This window comes from Haliotis rufescens, unplaced genomic scaffold, assembly GCF_023055435.1.
Source record: "Haliotis rufescens isolate VD_foot unplaced genomic scaffold, xgHalRufe1.0.p SCAF_19, whole genome shotgun sequence".
Lineage (NCBI taxonomy): Eukaryota > Metazoa > Mollusca > Gastropoda > Lepetellida > Haliotidae > Haliotis > Haliotis rufescens.
Window position 1 is genome coordinate 5,759,768 of NW_025963879.1, and position 19,457 is coordinate 5,779,224.

Genomic DNA, 19,457 nt, shown 5'->3' on the forward strand with positions numbered 1-19,457 from the left:
AACAATAGTTTCGGCTATGTTACCACTATACACAGTTGTAGCTACTACGTTTCTTCCTATTCCGGCAGAAAATCGCATGTATTTATGTGAATCTCTAGAGAAAGACCCTTTCATCGAACATGCTATAAGCGCAGTAAGCTGTGAGTTTTATCATAGATACGGAATGTTCTTAGCGCCACTTACCACCGCTTTAATAACAGCTAGGTATTGTCAATATAAACATACGTGCCTACTTACTAATAATGGAGACGGAAATACAACAAGCACAATCCCCGAATGCACAACAAGTGACCGAGGAAACACAAGCGATTGTGAAAACAACACAAGCCCCGATTGCATCACAATTCAGAGTGACTAAGAATCCTCGAAATGCCGCAGCTGGTAGGAAGGGTGCGCTAGCGAGAGAGGCAAAGGCCCACAATTCAAACACTGAACATAGCCCGATTAAAACTTGGGCTCACACTGCTATAGGCATCATAGCAGTGGTATGGTTGTTTTTTAAGACCAGAGAAGAGAAAACACCACAAGTTCAAAAATTAGATGAGGTTCAATGAGAGTTAAGCCCTCATGTAATGTTATAAAAGCATGACTACTCCAGTTACAGATGGTAAAATGTTGGTAAACACAACGTATCATTCAGCGGTGGTCAGCAGGCTTGGCCATTGGCTATGCCAGTATAGCTAAAATGTTTACTAAAGCCACACCACCCAAGCCAGATTTTAATGGTTATGATATTGGTATGATGGTTCTAGATGAAGGACTAGCAATGGCCACAAAAGATATACTAATAAAACAAGGGCTTATCCCAGAAGACATAATGAAGTAATTAAACATTTGAATATTTTATAAACATAGTATGGCATCAATTGTGATGATGGTTGGTTGAGCTATTGTTAATGCTCTAGCTTTTTCGGGGAGTACTTATTTATTTACTACTATGAGGGAATCAAACACTAAAGAAATTGAAGAGGAGCGTATATGACATAATAAAGCATTAGAACAACACGAAACAGCTCAGTCACAATCGGCCAGACGCAGAATGGAGAGATTAGATTTTATTTATTTATTTATTTATGATGAACTGTGTAAACAAGGACATTCAATTCAATCGTTTTAGGATGTTGAATCTGCCATGCATGAATACTTCCTTGTTTATGGAAAGACGCTTGACCCAATACCAAGGCCAACAATAAGTCAGTCTTATACACCCTCAGAGGCTCAGAGGGGCGGTCGGGTAGCCTAGTGGTTAAAGCGTTTGCTCGTCACGCCGAAGACCCGGGTTCGATTCCCGACATGGGTACAATGTGTGAAGCCCATTTCTGGTGTCCCCCGCCGTGATATTGCTGGAATATTGCTAAAAGCGGCATAAAACCTCACTCACTCACTCACTCACTCAGAGGCTCAGAAAGAGTGAGTGAGTTATTGCTTTACGTCACATCGGCAATATTTCAGCCATATCGTGACGAGGGCTCAGAAAGACCGCGAGATAGTATTTATAATGTTTGGGTTGTCGGTAGTTGCGATTTTCAGCTACACAATTACGCATAAGCTATGATCTATTATGTATCAGCTATGTCGGACTGAGTCTTATCAGCTATGTCACACTGACTGGCTGACTGCTGGGCAGAGACTCGGCTGATGACACATATTTAGACAAATGATCCTAGAAGTGTATATTTATCATAAACATATATATAAATCTTTATATATAGAGTTTAAGCAGGCTATTATGCGATCAAACAAAACATGATGGAAAGAAATATTTCTGCGAAAGATGCCTGCATGTGTACAGAAGACAAGATCTATTAGAAGCGCATAAAGAAGACTGCAGAGGTGTTGGACATACTGCTATCAGGATCGATATGCCTAAAGAGGGAAATATATTAAAATTTGAACATTATTGTAATCAAATGCCAGTACCGTACATAATTTACACTGACTTTGAAGCACTTATCAAACCTATAGAAAATACCGAACACAATACTGAATGTAGTTTTACATACAAAACTCAAGAACATATTCCTTGTGGGTTTGGATATATAGTTGTAAGGTATGATGGGAAAACAAACCCGCCCGTGATTAACAGAGGTCATTTATATGACGAGGGATGATTGAAGTGCGATGAAGTCAACAATTTGTCATGTTTGTACTAAACCCCTGAATTGGGATTCTGTAAGAGATCATTGTCACGTCATGGGTAATTATCGGGGAGCTGCGCATAACGAGTGTAACTTGAAACTAAAAATGAATTCTCAAACAATACCAATCCCCGTTGTGTTTCATAACCTTAGGGGATATGATTCTCATCTCATCATGCAAGCTATATCTCAAAGACTGACGGCGGCTTAACGTGCATTCCTAATGGAAAAATAAATATCATTCTCATTGACTAAAACTATACATTATACTGAGACAAGGATGGGAAAGCCAGAACAAAACAAAGTAATGGACTTAGATTCATAGACTCAATACAGTTTCTGTTATCTTCCCTGGACAATTTAGCTAATGGAAACAATCCCGATGACTTGCAATAACAAATCCATATACTGATTGGTTAACTTGTCATTTGTTGCTGAGAAAAGGTGTATATCCTTACGATCACGATCTGTACTGTTACTCGCCGATATATTCGAGATATTTAGAAAGACATGTTTAAAACAATACAGCTTGGACCCGGCATGGTACTATTCCAGTCGCGGACTATCGTGGGATGCATTGTTGAAGAAGACCGGTGTAAAACTAAAACTACTCTCCGATTATGATATGCACTTGTTTATTGAGAAAGGATTAAGAGGTGGTATATCGATGACGGCGAAAAGGTATTCTAAGGCTAATAATAAATTAGTGGAAGGATATGATCCGAGTAAACCCAATACACACATATTATTTCTCGACGCCAACAATTTGTACTGATGGGCTATGAGTTAACCTTTACCTATGGGTGGTTTTGAGTGGATCGATGTGAATGATATCGATGTGATATCTATCCCAACAGACTCTGATAAAGGGTACATACTAGAAGTTGACGTAGAATATCCAACAGAGTTACATAAAGACCATAACAGTTATCCGCTAGCTCCCGAAAGATTATTGGTTAATAAAGATTGGATGTCGGAATATCAACACTCCTTGATGGGTGATACAAGGTTAGCTAACGTAGAAAAACTCATACCAAATTTGATGGATAAGACAAAATATATAGTTCACTACAGAAATCTCCAGTTATGTCTATCGTTAGGTATGAAACTTAAGAAAATACACAGAGTTCTAAAGTTTGATCAAAGTCCTTGGATGGAGCCCTATATAAGGCTGAACACAGATTTAAGAAAGATGGTACCAGCAATTTCGAAAAGAACCTATATAAGCTCATGAATAACTCAGTATTTGGTAAAACTATGGAGAATCTAAGGAAGTGTGTTGATGTTAAATTAGTCAGATCTAATGAGGAAGAAAGACTCAGGAAACTTATAGCCAGTCCGGCTTTTAACAGAAGTAAGATATTTGATAACGACTTAGCGGCGCTGCATATGCAGAAGAGTAATATAAAATTCAACAGACCGGTGTACGTTGGTATGAGTATTCTCGACTTGTCAAAACACTTAATATATGACTTTTATTACAATGAACTTAAGAAGAACTACGGCGATAGATGCGAGGTGTTATATACCGATACAGATTCTTTGTTGATGGAAATACAAACCAAGATGTGTATAAAGATATGGCAGAAAAATAGATATGTACGACACGAGCAATTACCCAAAAGATAATCCACTGCACAGCGTAGTAAATAAAAAGGTGTTAGGTAAGATGAAGGATGAATTTGCTGGGACCCCTAGTGTGGAGTATGTCGGATTAAGACCTAAGATGTATTCTATAAAGAAGTCCGATAATGGAGAGATAAGAAAAGCTAAGGGTGTTAAGTATGTGGTAAAAAAGCATATCAAACACGAACAGTATAAAGAAGCATTATTCAATGGTAGAGCATTCAAACATGAGATGAACACTTTAAGAAGTGTCAATCACAGGATATATGGATTGAGAATGAACGAGACATCATTATCCGCCTTAGATACAAAGAGATGGATTGATAAGGATTGTGTAACTACCTATGCTTATGGTTATGGTGGTAATACTGTATCGTTGGGAAAATATGAGCAACTCTTCTCGTACAAATGCCCTGCCCGGTCCATCTTTAAGATAATAAAGAATAGGCTCTCCTTCTTTCATAACAAACCCACTAATGTTATATATCTTAAGGGACCAAATCGGTTCGGTTGCGCAACGTTGGCCTCCTTCGAGTTAACCGGGCTGGTATAAATATCTTACGCCTACTCTATCCGGAAGTTTTTGTTCTTTGCCTCTCCTCGGTGCTGAAGATTCGGAAGTCACAGATTTCATTTTAATCGCATCGGATGGTTTCTTCCTGATTAATCTCGTTACTTCATTATTCAGCGCTGATACAACAGCTGATAATCGTGTCACCCATTCGGTTGATCTCAATCGTTCCGATTTCATTTCGATCCAATACTGATAGCCAAACAAACGTTCTGCTAATGTCCGGTTAAATCTTTCAACGATAGCTTGACTACGGTGGGCCTCTTTTTCACCATGCCTGATTTCGACCTCGTGCTTTGTTATCAGTTTAGTTACTGATCCCATAAACTCGCGACCAGGATCTACTTGAAATAGCTTGGCCCATTTTAGTGGTCCGCGTTTATATATGCGGCTCAGTGCATTAGCTACTTCTGTTGAATCTTTCGAGGTTAATGGCTCAGCCTCTTTGTACGGACTAGCCACATCCACTATGGTTAAAGAGTATTTATACGTTTTGCGTCTTACCTTATCATGGGGGAGAAACAAGAGGTCAGCCTGATGAACTTCATTCGTTGTAAAAATATCAAACTTCTTCCTCGGGATATAACGCGGTGCTGGTAAGTATATTTGGCACATCGCTTGTGTCTTTAACCAATCCTTGGCCACATCTTTAGATACCTTAGCCGCAGTGGCTAATTTTTGTATTGCTCCTCTACCTTTCCAATATCCTCATGGGCTATAGTAAATTTTATCCATTATTAATTGATATTGATGATTCTTTTAATACAATTCATGACGATCATTGAATCGCATCATCATTTTCAGTTAAAAAAATTCCCTCTGTAGTAGCAGTATAGGTATATAAATCTGGCTCCAGTGGGGTTGCGGCAGAACTGTCATTACTTATACTACTAGTCATGGTAAGGCATTTATGATATGTGTATCCATTCTCTTGCTACTAAAGTTTGTTTCAAGGTGTCAATAGCGGTAATCTGACCGTGGTCGCCATAAATAACGGTGAGACGTACACAATTTCGCCGAAATTATTGTTAACATTATTATAATTATTGAATGAAATTTTGAATATAATTAATAAAGAATATTGCAAACATTAGTCCAGATAAGCAATTAACAATTTGTTTATAACCAGATATTATAATAATAAGATTAAATTGCGTACTTCAGTTCAGATTTGTTGACTGGTATTTCCGGTGTTACGTGATCGCGCTGTAACCAAGTAAGCACTATATTGAAGAGCTCAATAGCGAGGTAACACTGTATTTGTGAGAGAAAGTTGGCAGAGGCTAAGGAAATAGTCTTTTCATTTACCAGTTTCTGAAAGTATTTTGTTAAACTAGTATGGAATTTCGCTTTTCCATACACAAAATAATTTCTCAAATAAACATATGTGTTTAAGGAGGAGTATTATAAACATCATTTACAAGAAATCCTTTAATTCAGCTGTCATTAAGCTATAAAAAATATTCAGATTTTCACCAGATGTCTTCACTGTCATGCAACTATCATTAATCAGTTGTGACACTAATAGTATCTCCCTTCCCATGCCTCTCACTCATGAAAGAAAACCTCTCTTCTTTCAAACACCGGCAACAAGATTTCTCAGTCTGTTGGGGTGGTTGCCGTTCTTTCTGGCTTCATCCTCCATGGATCTGCTGTCAACTGGCCGTCTTGAACTTTGAACTCTAATGTAACCTCTCCTGGTCAGGCCAAAAATACAGAAGAAGAAAAAACCCATCTCGTCCATTTCATCCATATCAACTGTGGGAATCTGATACTAAATGACCAACAGCCAGTGATTGTCTGGCCAGACCGAAACCGTACATGTCATACGCCGCATCATGAATGAGGTGAAACATCCAGCCATGATACTTGCTCTCCTTGCAGTGGCACTGCCACCAGTGGAGCTTTCTCAACCTCTTGCGGTGCTCATTTTTGCATATGTATGGTAGCAATCTCTGCAAAGATTGTGTTCAACCTTCAAACTACTCAAGGAAATTTAGGCGTGGTTTCTGTTTGGGTTGAGCTGTAAAAAACACACCAGGTGCCTGTGGACTCCTATGTACATGGAACAGATCAGCACTTCCCACAGGTGACATGAGTGTCACCCAAGGATACACACCCTCTACACATTGGTGGAGGGTGAACGTTATCTTGTTCAAAACCATGTCACCACCTTGAAATTAAAATTCTATTGTAAACTAATCCTCTTCAGCTATAATGCGGGTGAGAAGCTCAATCTTAAGTTATTACGTGGTGAATATAACTAAATTATGTGCTGTGACATGAAATTTTATTGAACAGGAAAGAAGTAAAGTTCCCACCTTGCATATGCGCAGAAGCATTGGGCAATAGAACACTATTATCCACATGACTGATTAAGGATAGCTGACACTGAAGGTTTTTATAGTGTGATGACAGAACCCTCAGAACCATGAATCGTTTGGGTCACAGGTGACACATATTGATCCAAACCCAAAGGCTAGCTCAGGGCCACGATCTGAGCATAAGTTGTCAATGCAGGGCCTCCTGTCCTCTACTTGACTGGGTCATTGGATGAAAAGATAGTGGGTCAGTATCTAAAGTTATCATAACACTGGTGACCATGGCACAAACAGGTCATATGTTGCTTTCACTCCATATGGGCGTGTTATCCATGGTAATCCCATTTAGAGTTTCCGTGAAAGTGGTGGGAAAGGCTACATGCCCTGTCTTCCATTATCAAACTGGTCGGCACAACCATCCTGTCCAACTAAGCAGTGGGGATCTGACAGTACAGATAGTCAATCCCAATGGTGGGTAGACTTCATCTTTGGATCCGGTTGAGGCCTGGCAGTTGTCCCTGACTGAATTTAACGTAGTCAAAATCACCACCATTCTCTTTCTGCATCCCTCCTTCTTGACTTCTTCCAGGACTCAGCGATCCATTCATCTCATGGGAGAGAAACACACTGGGTGCATCTAGACTCCCCTGAACATTTGACCAGCACCAGCAGATGTGTGGGTAATCTAGGGTCTTGAAGAGCCTACACACCTTCAACTACACGTTCACCACTTAGAACTAAACTTAAGGTAAACTAAACCTCTTCACCTTCCACATAAATGAGAAGCGCAATCTATTCTTCTTGTAAACTACATAAACTGAAGATCCAAACTTTATTACAGTGTGAAAAATTATAAAATTTTGTGCTAGAACAACTCCCAAATAATTTTCATGTTGAAAGTAGCACACACAGGAAAGAAGTGAATACTTCACATGTGCAGAGGTTTCGGAAGAGAGATACTTAGAGAATAACCAATGAGCAACGAGGAATTACAGAGCACATGTCATGAGTGAATAAATTATGTAAGTTTCGAGTCTGTGGCAAGGGACTAACAGCATTCACTCACGAGGGACAGATTATCAGTTTTGTGTAAGCTTTTCTATATATTACTCATTGACATTTTAAAACCAAGAAGTATGAATGAAACGTCAACCCAGACACATTTCAAAGGAGGCAAGCTATGGTGACAATGACTACATGGCATCATGATCGATATTCATATTTTGTCAACAATGAAGCACTGTGACACATTTGGGCTTTAAATGACCAATCAGCATTGAGAATTGCCAAAATGGACATGTGCAAATATCAGAAAGTTATAACACTAGTATCAAAATTGATTATGGATAGTTGACATTGATGAGGTCTTCTGTTGAAAATCTGAAGATATTTATAGTGTACCATTACTTATTATATAATCATGTGGTACTGTTGTCTAGAAGACGTATGACAAAGGTATTCAGGTATTCAAGGATACAGCTCCTTGTGTCTTCTTTGGTATTCCAGCAAAGTCTTCCTTCGTGTGCGTAACCTCAACTACAAAAGAAATCAAACTGTACATTTCATCTCACACACACGTCAACTGAAAATGACAGACGAATATAGCTATGGGTTGTATATTGAATAAACACAGGTCCATGGCACTGCATGGAGCTCACCTGGATATAAAGTCAACAGTCAATTTGTCAACAAAGACAGCTACACAGAGCTCCAGATAAGCTGCTTATTTGCATAAAATAGGCAGAATATATTACCATAACCCAATTAAGTTTGGGGGGCTTGCATACAAATGTGTATGACAAATTCTTAAAAATGCAAAATAGTTCAACAACAATTACCCAATGTAGCATGTTCATTTATGTAGATCTATATTTACTGATCAAAGGCATCACCTGTAAATAGCTGTCTGGTTTATTTTAACTTAGACCTGAATCACTGTTGTGATCTTATGCATTATGCTTATCCTGACACACTTAAGGCAAAACATGAACTGATGAAAATCGGATGCCGGACAAGCAAGCCATTGATATAAGATCATTTGACTTTCAGGCATGCGAGTTCAAAATAGCTTAAATGTTTGGAAATTTTGGATAAATTCCTGAAAAATCAAAGCATTTTCCAATTACATTTGATTGGATGGCATTGAAGGCCACAGTCACAAAGTGTAAAGTAGCTTGTGTACTCTATATTGAACATTTAATTTCTAATTTGAATTTGAAGAAATCTGGTACATACATGACCTCTTAAGAGGGTCATCACATCACATTTAGGTGACCTGCAAATCGGTCAAGGTCACAAGAGGATACATAACAAATTTTTTCTCAAAATTTCAAGCTAACTGGGATTCATAGATGGCAGATAGTGCCACAACACTGTAGATCACCTGGATGAGTTATTACCAGTTAAATGTCAAGAAAAACTGTGAATATTGAGAATGAAAACATTCGCAAGAATGTAACAAGTATCAAATTTCAGCAATATGTTTTAATCTGCAACAAGCTTAATTTACCTTTCCCAAGTTTCGACTCTGATTCTGTAAACGCCTTACTGAGGAGGTATATTTTTCTTATGCCATACAATTTGTTCCTATCATCTTTCAAACGCTACATTTAACCCATAATGTTGACAATCATTGCCATAAAGGATCATAATAGAACACATGTTATACTTGGGATATAACACTTTTTATTTCTTTTTTTTCTACATTTTATTTCACCTTTTCCCTGTTACATGAGGAGGATGGCCATCCAGGGCAATGGTCACCCTCACATTCTGAAGACAATGTATGTATACATTTGAGAAAAATTAAATACAAGTATTGGAAATGGTGCCAAGGTGATTTTTAAGAAATATAACAAAACATACACACAGTCAAGCATTCAAAATATTATTCAAACACTGATCCTGGCAAGAAACAAATATGAGAAAGAGATACATATGTTATTGCTGTTCTGCTTCTTCAAACAATATGTATAACACTTTCTTAGTATAGTACAGATTCTCATACTATTTTTGGATTGAGTCCCTTCCGGGATTCAAACCCACACTGCCAGAATTAGGCACCTCATCGCCATCACACAATGTCAGCCATCTAACCCACTGAGCCACCGAGGCTTCCACAAAAATAAAAGTCTGACAAGTGGTAGTCGAGATCACATACTTTGTTTTACTACTCATGGTTTGGGCGACAGTATCTGATTCCCGGACATTATATTTACTGGTGTTATCCATGACAATGACACTGACGTTGTTTAAAATGGGCAATAGTTGAAGTTCCAACCAGTCTATGAACACATCACCTCCTATAATTTCCTTCTGAAAATCACCAGTTTTCTTTTCACAGTTGCAGAGTGCAAAACAATGACATGATTACGTTTACCTGATTCTATGTACCATTGGTGCTTTTTGGCCATCTGCCGATAGCCACATGTATCTGGATGCCCTGACTGTGATAGTTAAGAATGGTTTGGAGATCATGTGACCTCATTGACAGGATGGAATATTCTCGGTCATTGCCATGCACATGCAGTGTATCAAAATCCCATTTCTTGGAGAGCAATAGTTAGTGCAGTCCGGGAAACATTAATTGTATCTTTAATTCCTCCCAAATTCTACTATAAGACAGGGTTACCTTCTGCTCATAAAGCTTGTACACTATACGCCTTCAGGGTGAAACAATACACCGATATTCCGATGCATTGTGATACTTGACCCACGATACAATATACGATAGAGGTGGGCCCATTTATCAATACGCCACGATACAGAACGCAACACAAGTTCATATATACAATGAACACGTTTTAATAACAAGATAGTATTATAATGGTATTGAATTTTGTACTTCAGTTCGGATTTGCTGACTGGTATTTCCGTGTCTGAAGAGATACAGCAACCACGGTCAGATTACCGGTTTTGACGCATTGAAACGAACTTCAGTTGCTAGAGAACAGATACATATATTAAACATGCCATACTTTGACTCATTAAAATTCATATTTGTGGCAATTTGGCTAATATATGTCAACATAATGTTTTCACATACATACATGTTGTGCGGGAAGTCCCTACGGTGACTGGTCAAATTGTTCCATACGTAAAAATATCCTGCAACAGCAATCACCAGTACCAAAATGCTAAGCTTGTGGTTCTTATGGCTTTAAATATATATATATATAGTAAAAGCTGCAACTAAAGTAACATGATATTGGAATATATTATTCCTGATAAAACAATAATTTCTGATACAATTTCTTCGACCATTGCATCAAAATTCTTTGAAGTTGTATCACTGGTGAAGTACATTAATTCTTTCTGGTGTTTGAACTTTGAATTGTTTTGGAGGAAAGTTAGGGAAAGTTCCACTTTGAAGCTTAACAACTTCAGTAGTCTTGTTATTATAAAATAATTTTGACTGTTACAAAATCATGAAAGGTTCAATCTTGACATGCTTCAAGTCTTGTTTTTTTTTTTATCATATCGTATCGTGACCAGAATATCGAGATGCGTATCGTATCGTGACCTTCCTGTATCATTGCAGCCCTAATATGCCTAATCACCCTGTATCAAAGCTGTCTAATATCCTTTTACGTCCCAGTTTTGTTTTTGAGACCGCCCCTATACCTGTTTTGTTTTATTTATCATACCGTAGACTTGATGGCATGAATTGAAAACCCCATAGCTTGGGCAGTTCGGTAATTCACCCTGTCTAAATTAATAAATGGTTTCCCTCTAATTCTCTAAAGTGTAAAGAACTTGTATGCATTTCCCAGTACAGACTCCATATCATGTACCATGGTTATGGCTATGCAAGTGTAATGTTACATGCATCATGGGAGCAATGTTAACAAAACAAACACAGCATCATTTTGTCATTTTAGAAGAATTTTCTCAAAATGATTTTTGTGTGTGGATTAGATGTTTTATGAAGACTACATTATTTTCATTATAACGGAGTCACGTGTGCATATTTCTATAGTACTTCCTGTTTTCGTTCGAATTTGTCTCCTGTAAACTTGTTGATAGGACTCTTTGTGACTGAAAAACTTCAAACTACAGGTAGGTCTATCGGTAGTTACTTGATATTTCAATAACAACAGTCTGTGAAAAATTATATCCTTTTTTAACAGGCAAAAAGCAGTTTTCTAGCATCTACTGCGTGCTATAGGTCCCTAGGCCTTGCCTCGATGGATGAAGCTTTGGCTGTTTTCGATTTTGACCAGCCAACCTTGACCCCTGACCTCATGGAATAAATAAAATATCTTTTTTATATTCTCTCTGTATTTAGAAAAAAAGAGTACATTAGTAATTTGGTGATTTTAAGATGCTTCAACCTTTGAATAGTGACAAATACTGATGCAACAGAGCCCCCTCTGGACATAAATATATATTTGTTAAAACTGCTGCTCAATAAACCCTGATGTGGAATACACACACACACACACACACACACACACACACACACACACACACACACACACACACACAGTTGTTTGTGTTTATATTCAAGTTGGTATTTCCGCTATCCAAAGTGTGCAGTGTCTTATTGTGGATGGTCATTTTGGAGACATAAATGCAAAGTTTAACTATAGTTTGCCACTAACGTGGCTATATTCCCCCCCCTTGTTGCAGAATTTATGACATAATTAAATCTAAACAAACCCTAACCTTTTTTAACCGAGGTGGAACTTGTCATGGAAATTGTAAAAAAAGAAGAGTTTGGAACAAGAGTCCATCTTGTTGCCATGGAAACGTAAAAAAGTAAAAATTTCTAAAATTTCTAAATAGCAAAAGGCACCAGTTCAGCATGTACCTGACAAACCTGCAAAGTTTCATGAAAACATATTGAACGGTTTCTGAGTTATGCGAAACGAAACGTGACGGACGGAGCCCGTTTCTATATCCCCCGCCAACTTTGTTGGGCGGTGGATAATTAATGCAAGCAAAGACCACTCGCATTTTTCACAATTAATTCACACTTGCGTTAATTTCAAGATTTACAGAATACTGTATGTGAATTGTGTCTGCTATTGGTATGAAATTACCATTGATGAATCTCAAGTGTTTTATGGTACATTAAAATGACAAACAGTTGATTGAGTGCACTCAATCATGTTTCAGCCTAAAGCCCTAACTTTAATTATTACTGAAGCTTCAAGCTCTCGACAAACCTCAGTTATCTTTATTCTTTCTGAACGCTGCTTTTGTAACTGTTCCAACTTGGCTGCCTGTTTCTTGTCCCTGTATGTTGTGTGGCGACACAACTCATCTGCTTTGGAAAGACCAACAGTGAAAGAGACATCATCTGCAACATTATATTGAAAACATAAGTTTCAGCTACAAGCAGTGTACTGGTTTGATAAACCAATAGTACCGGTACTAAGAAAGTAGTGTAGTACATATATCAACAGATCACATGTGCACACTTCATATGATATGACTGCATAGGTAATGCTGGAACTGATGACTTATGTGGTGTCCTATATCATGAGATACTTTAATTATATAGGCGTACAATTTGTCACAATGTACTGTGCAACAATTGTTATTTAAAAATTGACTTTCACTTTGTGTGAGTTCATTGGAGTATGATACTTCATAGAGTAAGGCCCAAATTGTATGAACATTGGTGCTTGCACCTAAAAAGGCACCTCAGGAAAACGTTGCCAATTTGATCTGGCAAAAATGGCTACTGAAGGTCAAAAGAAAACGACACCGTATATATATAATAAATTAGAGGACACTCTCATATAGACTTATTGTTGGAGTAGGCAGACATAGAAACATAGCCAGGGAATTTAGAACTTGTGAGTACTGTGATTTAAATGGGATTGAAGATGAGTTTCATTTTCTGTTACTTTGTCCAAAATATGACTAAGAAATATAGAACTGACGTTTTATGTACATCCCCCTAAAAAATAAATTATAGCTATTATATCAACAACTGATATTTCTTTTCATAAGTTCATTTATCATGTCGTGTTAATTAGAATATGAATTAGTAATTATATTTGCAACCACTCTCAAAAATAGGTTAGTACTATGGGCCTGTGGCCTTTCAGTGTGGAATTATCTTTCTATCTATCTAACCAGTCCATGAACCACCAATCGCTTTCTCTTCCATTTGCCTCAAATAAAAACATGTCATAAGTTTATTCTGCGCAGCCCTTGGGTTTTCGGCTTTGCTACCCAGAGCTCTATTGTTTTGAAAATTGAACTAAAGGTGTGATGTCACACACTATTCCACGCATGATTTAAAAACACCCTGACAGTCGACATCGTGACCCTGACAGTCGACATCGTGACCCTGACAGTAGCCATCGTGACCTTGACAGTCGACATCAGGGCCCTGACAGTCGACATCGTGGCCCTGACAGTCGACATCGTGACCCTGACAGTTGACATCGTGACCCTGACAGTTGACATCGTGACCCTGACAGTCGACATCGAGGCCCTGACAGTCGACATCGTGACCCTGACAGTCGACATCGTGACCCTGACAGTCGACATCGTGACCACTACTAGTTGTATGTTGAATGAGTAAAGGCAGCTTGGGAGGAACTACCAGTTGACATGGTGAAGCGAAGCTCTTTGAAGTGTTGGATAGCCAACGCAATGGATGGTTCACAGGACGATTGCTTGTTTGAAAAGCTGGTTAAGATGAGAGGGCCTGTCCTCATCTGGCCTACACCTCATATCGCCTACACTACTAACAAAACAAATCTATGGATGAGTGCACATCACACTTGTACCCTTATCCCTTAAGTAAAATGAACTCTTCCAACAAGATAACAAAGAATGTAAATGACTTTTGATACTGTAATTTCATTTTGTATATGAGATCATCTTCACAACTCAAATGTTTTCACAACATCAAATATCATATATATATAGCACTGTACATTTATATCCATCATCTTCATGTTTTATAACATTAGCACTACATCATTACTAGCAAAATTACTGTAATTTGATGAAATGACCAACTGCATCCATAAAACTGGATCACTGATCTTCTGCCAGTAGCAAGCTGCTGCTTCAGTCTCTCGATCCTTGCATCTCAGTCTCTGTCAACACGAGCACGAGGTCTCATGGCCCCACCCAGTCCAATCTGCCTTCTTGACCGTCTATCTGCTGTCTCGATCTTCTTGAGTTCTTTGACAAACTGGAAGATGTTGGGATGGGCTCTCGGCATTCTCTTCTTCAGGCCATTGTGGAAACCTTCAAGATGGTTGTTGGAGCGTGGACCGGTGTTCTCGTGTTGATTCCACAGGGCTAGAGGGAACTTGGCATTGAAGTCCACCCATGTGCTGGTGACGTAGTCGTTGAACCTGGTGATCTGCTGCCCATCTGGTCCTTGCTCCATCACTTCAATCCAGGCATCTTGGACTTCAGCTAGGGGGACAAGCAGCAACACTGCAGCTCTTCTGATGTGGGTCTGCACTGCTGGGTTGTCGGTGTAGTCTCGGGCCAGGCCTCTGTCCACAACTTGTCTCCACAGAGCCTGGGCGTAGTGGAAAAAACATCCTCTGATGGAACTTGCTGGATAGACATCGCTCAGCTCAGCTCTTTGAAGATGTGCCACTTTCAGACTGAGGCTCAACTTACTTACTTACTTACTTTGGAGATTTAACGTGCGCTTTCCGACTGATGCGTATTTCGCACACGGGCCCGGCCAGGCCATTTAATGTGTTTCCGAAAGGGGCGAAAGTGGTCTGTGCAACCCAAAAGGGGGGTTTAGGGGTTGCTTATATAGAATTTGGGAATTTTGAGATTTGGAATAGATGCCGATGGGGTTGGGGAGGAGAACTAAGGGAGCTGGGTATGGTGGATGTTTGTTTGTTTATGTGATTTTGATTTGGTAGGTTATTGTGTTTTTAGATGCGTTTTATTAGTTCCGTTTTTATTAAGAATACGCCTAAGGCCTTGAAGTTTTCTAGTTTATTTTGTGGGTTTAGTATTGCTTCTAGAGTGAGAGCCTTGTTTAGATTGATGCGGTTCGATGTGTTAGGTAGTGTGTGCAGTGGATGAGTGTGTGTTCTGGGGTTTCTGGTTGTTTGCAGTGTGGGCAGTTACCTGTAGTGTGTTTTTTTAGTTTTTTTAGGTGGTTATTTAGGTTGGTGTGTCCTGTTTGGAGTTTAGTGATTACTCTGTCGATTTTTTTTGATGGATGGAGAATTTTTGGTTTGGTTAGTGGTTTGCTGAGCACTTTTTTGATTTGGCTATTTGAGTTTAGATATAGGTTGTGCCATTTTTGTGTGATTTTTTGCTTGTTTACACTTTTAATTTCTGATTTTGAGATGGGTAAGTTTAAGCTTATTTCTGGGATTTTGAGGGATAGTTTAGCTGCTTTATCGGCGTTTTCATTACCGTATATTCCTACGTGGGCGGGTATCCACAAGAAGGTTATTTGTTTACCTGCCTTAGATAGGTCGTTGGAGCTTTTAAGTATTTGATATATTAATTTAGGTCGGTTTTTGGTATTTTTGATTTGGAGGGCTTGCAGTCCTCTTAGGGAGTCGGTAAGTATTAGGATTTTTTTGTGTTTTTTGGATTCTTGATTATGGAGGGCTTAGGCCATGCCCATTAGTTCTGCCGTGAATATTGATTGGTTGTTTGGGAGTCAGGAGGATTGTGTGGTTTTAGTTGGTTGTGTGGTATGGACTCCGAAACCTGTGTGTTTGGAGGTCGGATCTAAGGATCCGTCCGTGTAAATGTGACACCAATTTGGCCAATTTTCGTGTATGTATGCTGGTGTGGTAGTTTTAGCTATGTTTGGGTCGGTTTGTTTATTTATTTGGCTAGCTAGTTTTGTGTCTATTTTGGGTATTTTAAGTTTAGGGGTGAAGATATTTGATTGTTTGCGGTTTTGTTTAAGATTTTTAATTTGGTGTTCATTCAGGTAGTTTGTTATTCTTTGGGATATTGGGGTAAGTAAGGGGTGTTTACGAGCTAGAACTTGGTTTTTGGGGCTGATGTTTTGGTTTATTAAGTTTTGGATGAGAGGGTTTGATTGGGACGCGGCCCAGAAATTTAAGCTTAGCTGTTCCCTGCGTAGACTGAGTGGCATTTCTCCTGTTAAGGCCTGAAGTGAGGTGTAGGAGGTGCCATGTTGGGTGCGTGTAATTAGTTTGAGAGCCTGATATTGTATTGAGTCAAGTTTTTTAGATAGAGAGTTGTTTAGGGTGTTGTATATGGCGCAGCCGTAGTCTAGTTTTGATCTAATTAGTGATATGTAGAGAGAGAGGAGGGTATCTTTGGAGGCTCCCCAGTTAGAGCCAGTTAGGCATCTTAGGGTGTTTAGGTCTTTACTGCATTTAGTTGTTAGGTTTTGGATGTGAGCATCCCAGGTGAGATGTTCATCGAAAATAAGTCCTAAGAATTTGGTTTGTTTTTGAAATTTGATTGTTTGATTGTTTAGCTGGAGGATTGGGGAGGCGGGTTTCATGTTTTTATGTTTGAATACTATTCCTGTTGTTTTTTCTGAGTTAAGGGAGAAGCCCCATTTGTCAGCCCATTGTTGTATTTCATTAAGAGATATTTGGAGTAAATTTTGGACCATTTTCATGCTTTTAGTGCGGATCCATCATCCGCGAATTTTGATGTGTTTACTTTAGGGGATAGGCCCTCGAATAGATCGTTTATCATTATATTGAAGAGGGTGGGGCTGAGGATACTGCCCAGTGGAGTGCCATTTTCTAGGGGACATTGGTCCGATAGAGTTTGGTCTATACCCACGGTTATTTTACGATTGTTTAGGAAGTCCTGGATGTAGTTTATTATCTGACCTTTGAGTCCTATTTTTTTAAGTTTTTGTATTAGCCCATCGTGCCATACCATGTCGAAAGCTTTAGAGAAGTCTAAGAAGATGCCTGTGGTATATTGTTTATTTAGTTGTCCTGTCTTAATATCTTGTTCTAGTCGGGCGAGGTTATCTAGGGTTGAGCAGCCAGGAGTGAAACCGCTTTCATCTGGGTTTATGATGTTATTTTGGGTTAAGTAATGTTGTAATCTATTTTTAGCCATTGATTCCATTACTTTACATAAGTTTGAAGTTAGGGATATTGGTCTATATGAGTTAGCTTGATTAGCTGGTTTATTAGGTTTAGGGATTGGTACGACTAGGGCCTGTTTCCAGGGAGTAGGAACCTGTCCGTTTAGGTAGATGAGATTGTATAGTTTGAGTAGTGCCTGGAGTAGTTTTAGGGGGAGTTTTTTAATTATTTGGTAAGAAGTAAGGTCTAATCCTGGGGCTGTGCCCTTTTTCCTGTTTTGGATTACGTAGAGGAGCTCCTCCATTGTGTAGGGTAGATTTATTTCTAGATTGTTATTGTTTGGTTCTTTTGTGGGTTTGTTTTCTGTTTTAAGTTTATCTTGGAATTTTTGACTGAAGTTGGTGTTACTGCTAACGGCCGAAAAGTGGTTGGCGAGATTATTTGCTTTTTGGGCGGGGTTGGTTGAGTTGTCAATGTTAGGGTTTTTTTTATGTCGTTTTAAGCCTCTGATGGCGTGGATTTTGCGCCAGACCATTCTGGCATCTGTAGGGTTATACTTTTGGCTATTTGGACTAGTTTTTGAACCTGGTGGTTTAGTTCGTGGGCTATGTTTAAATATTTGTAGTCGCGTTTTGCTTTATTGAAGGCTGATTTACGTTTTTGTCTAGTCTGTTCTATTTCCTCATTCCACCATGGTACCGTTGGTTTGCCTGTCTTAGATGTTTTGAAGGGGATGGAGGTTTTGGCTGCGTTTATTATATAGTCTGTTAGGTTTTTACAATAGGTTTCTGGATCATTATTTTCTATTTCGTTTAAGTTAGCTTCGTTGCAGATATGCTGGAATTGGTCCCAGTTAGATTTATTGTAATGGAATTTTGGTTCTTGGTTTTCTGTTTGGATTGGTACGTTTGTATTTCCTATGGTTATGTTTATGGAGAAGTGGTCACTACCTAGCGGGACGTCGTGCACTTCCCATTGAGTACTTTGGGCTAGATCTGCGGTGCATATGGTTAGGTCGATTGGGTTGGTTGCTATTAAGGAGTACTAGGTCGTTTGTTTCTATCCATTCGGAGATTAATTTGCCATGATTATCTATTTTATCATCTATGCTCCATGTAGGATGGTGAGTGTTAAAGTCTCCTAGGAATATAGTAGATTTATCGTAGTTTGTTTAGATCCTCAGGATGGACTTTTTGTTCCGCCCAGTGGTAAATATTTATGATGTTGATGTTTCGGTTATTTAATGTGATTTTAATGCCGTTGGCTTCTAGGTTTGGCGTGTCTATTTTTATTTCTTCGTAATTTATATCTTCCCTGATAAATATGATTAGTCCTCCTGCGGCTCTTCTTGTTTTTGGTTTAGCTCTGTCAGTTCTAACTGAGTTGTAGTTAGGTAGTGTGAATTTGGATTTTTTTGAGAATTTGGTTTCCTGTATACAAGCAATGTGAGGGCCTTTATTTAGTTTAAATTTAGTTTTTAGTTCATGGCCGTGGGAGGTGAGTCCGTTGGCGTTCCACTGAAAAATATTTAGTCCTTCCATTTTTGGGTTCGGGTGATTGGTGATTTAGATTTTAGTTGGTTTTTTTATTCGGTGAGTTCTTTTAGATGGAGGTTAAAGAGGAAGAAGGGAAGATCGGTTAATTTTAGATTGAAAGCTACTTTGTGGAACTGAGGATCAAACTTACAAACTAACATATATACCTATTCCTAAATTGGAGATGAGGTGATCCTGTTAACATTGTGAAAGCTATTTCATTGATCAAAGTAAAGAGAAACAATAGTACTTACTAAGGTATATATATACAC

General features: G+C 38.7%; 1 protein-coding gene across 2 annotated transcripts in view; it reads right to left on the reverse strand.

Annotated features, from left to right (window-relative positions):
* LOC124148419 (uncharacterized protein C20orf96-like) overlaps positions 1–19,457 on the reverse strand; it is a 161,186-nt gene that overhangs the window by 96,822 nt on the left and 44,907 nt on the right. For both annotated transcript variants that reach the window (XM_046519503.2, XM_046519504.2), the window contains exons 3-4: positions 12,827–12,960; positions 8,134–8,192 (exon numbers count right to left, since the gene is read on the reverse strand). In XM_046519503.2, coding sequence (XP_046375459.2) covers positions 8,134–8,192; positions 12,827–12,960 — 193 coding nt within the window. The remainder of the gene's footprint in view (positions 1–8,133; positions 8,193–12,826; positions 12,961–19,457) is intronic.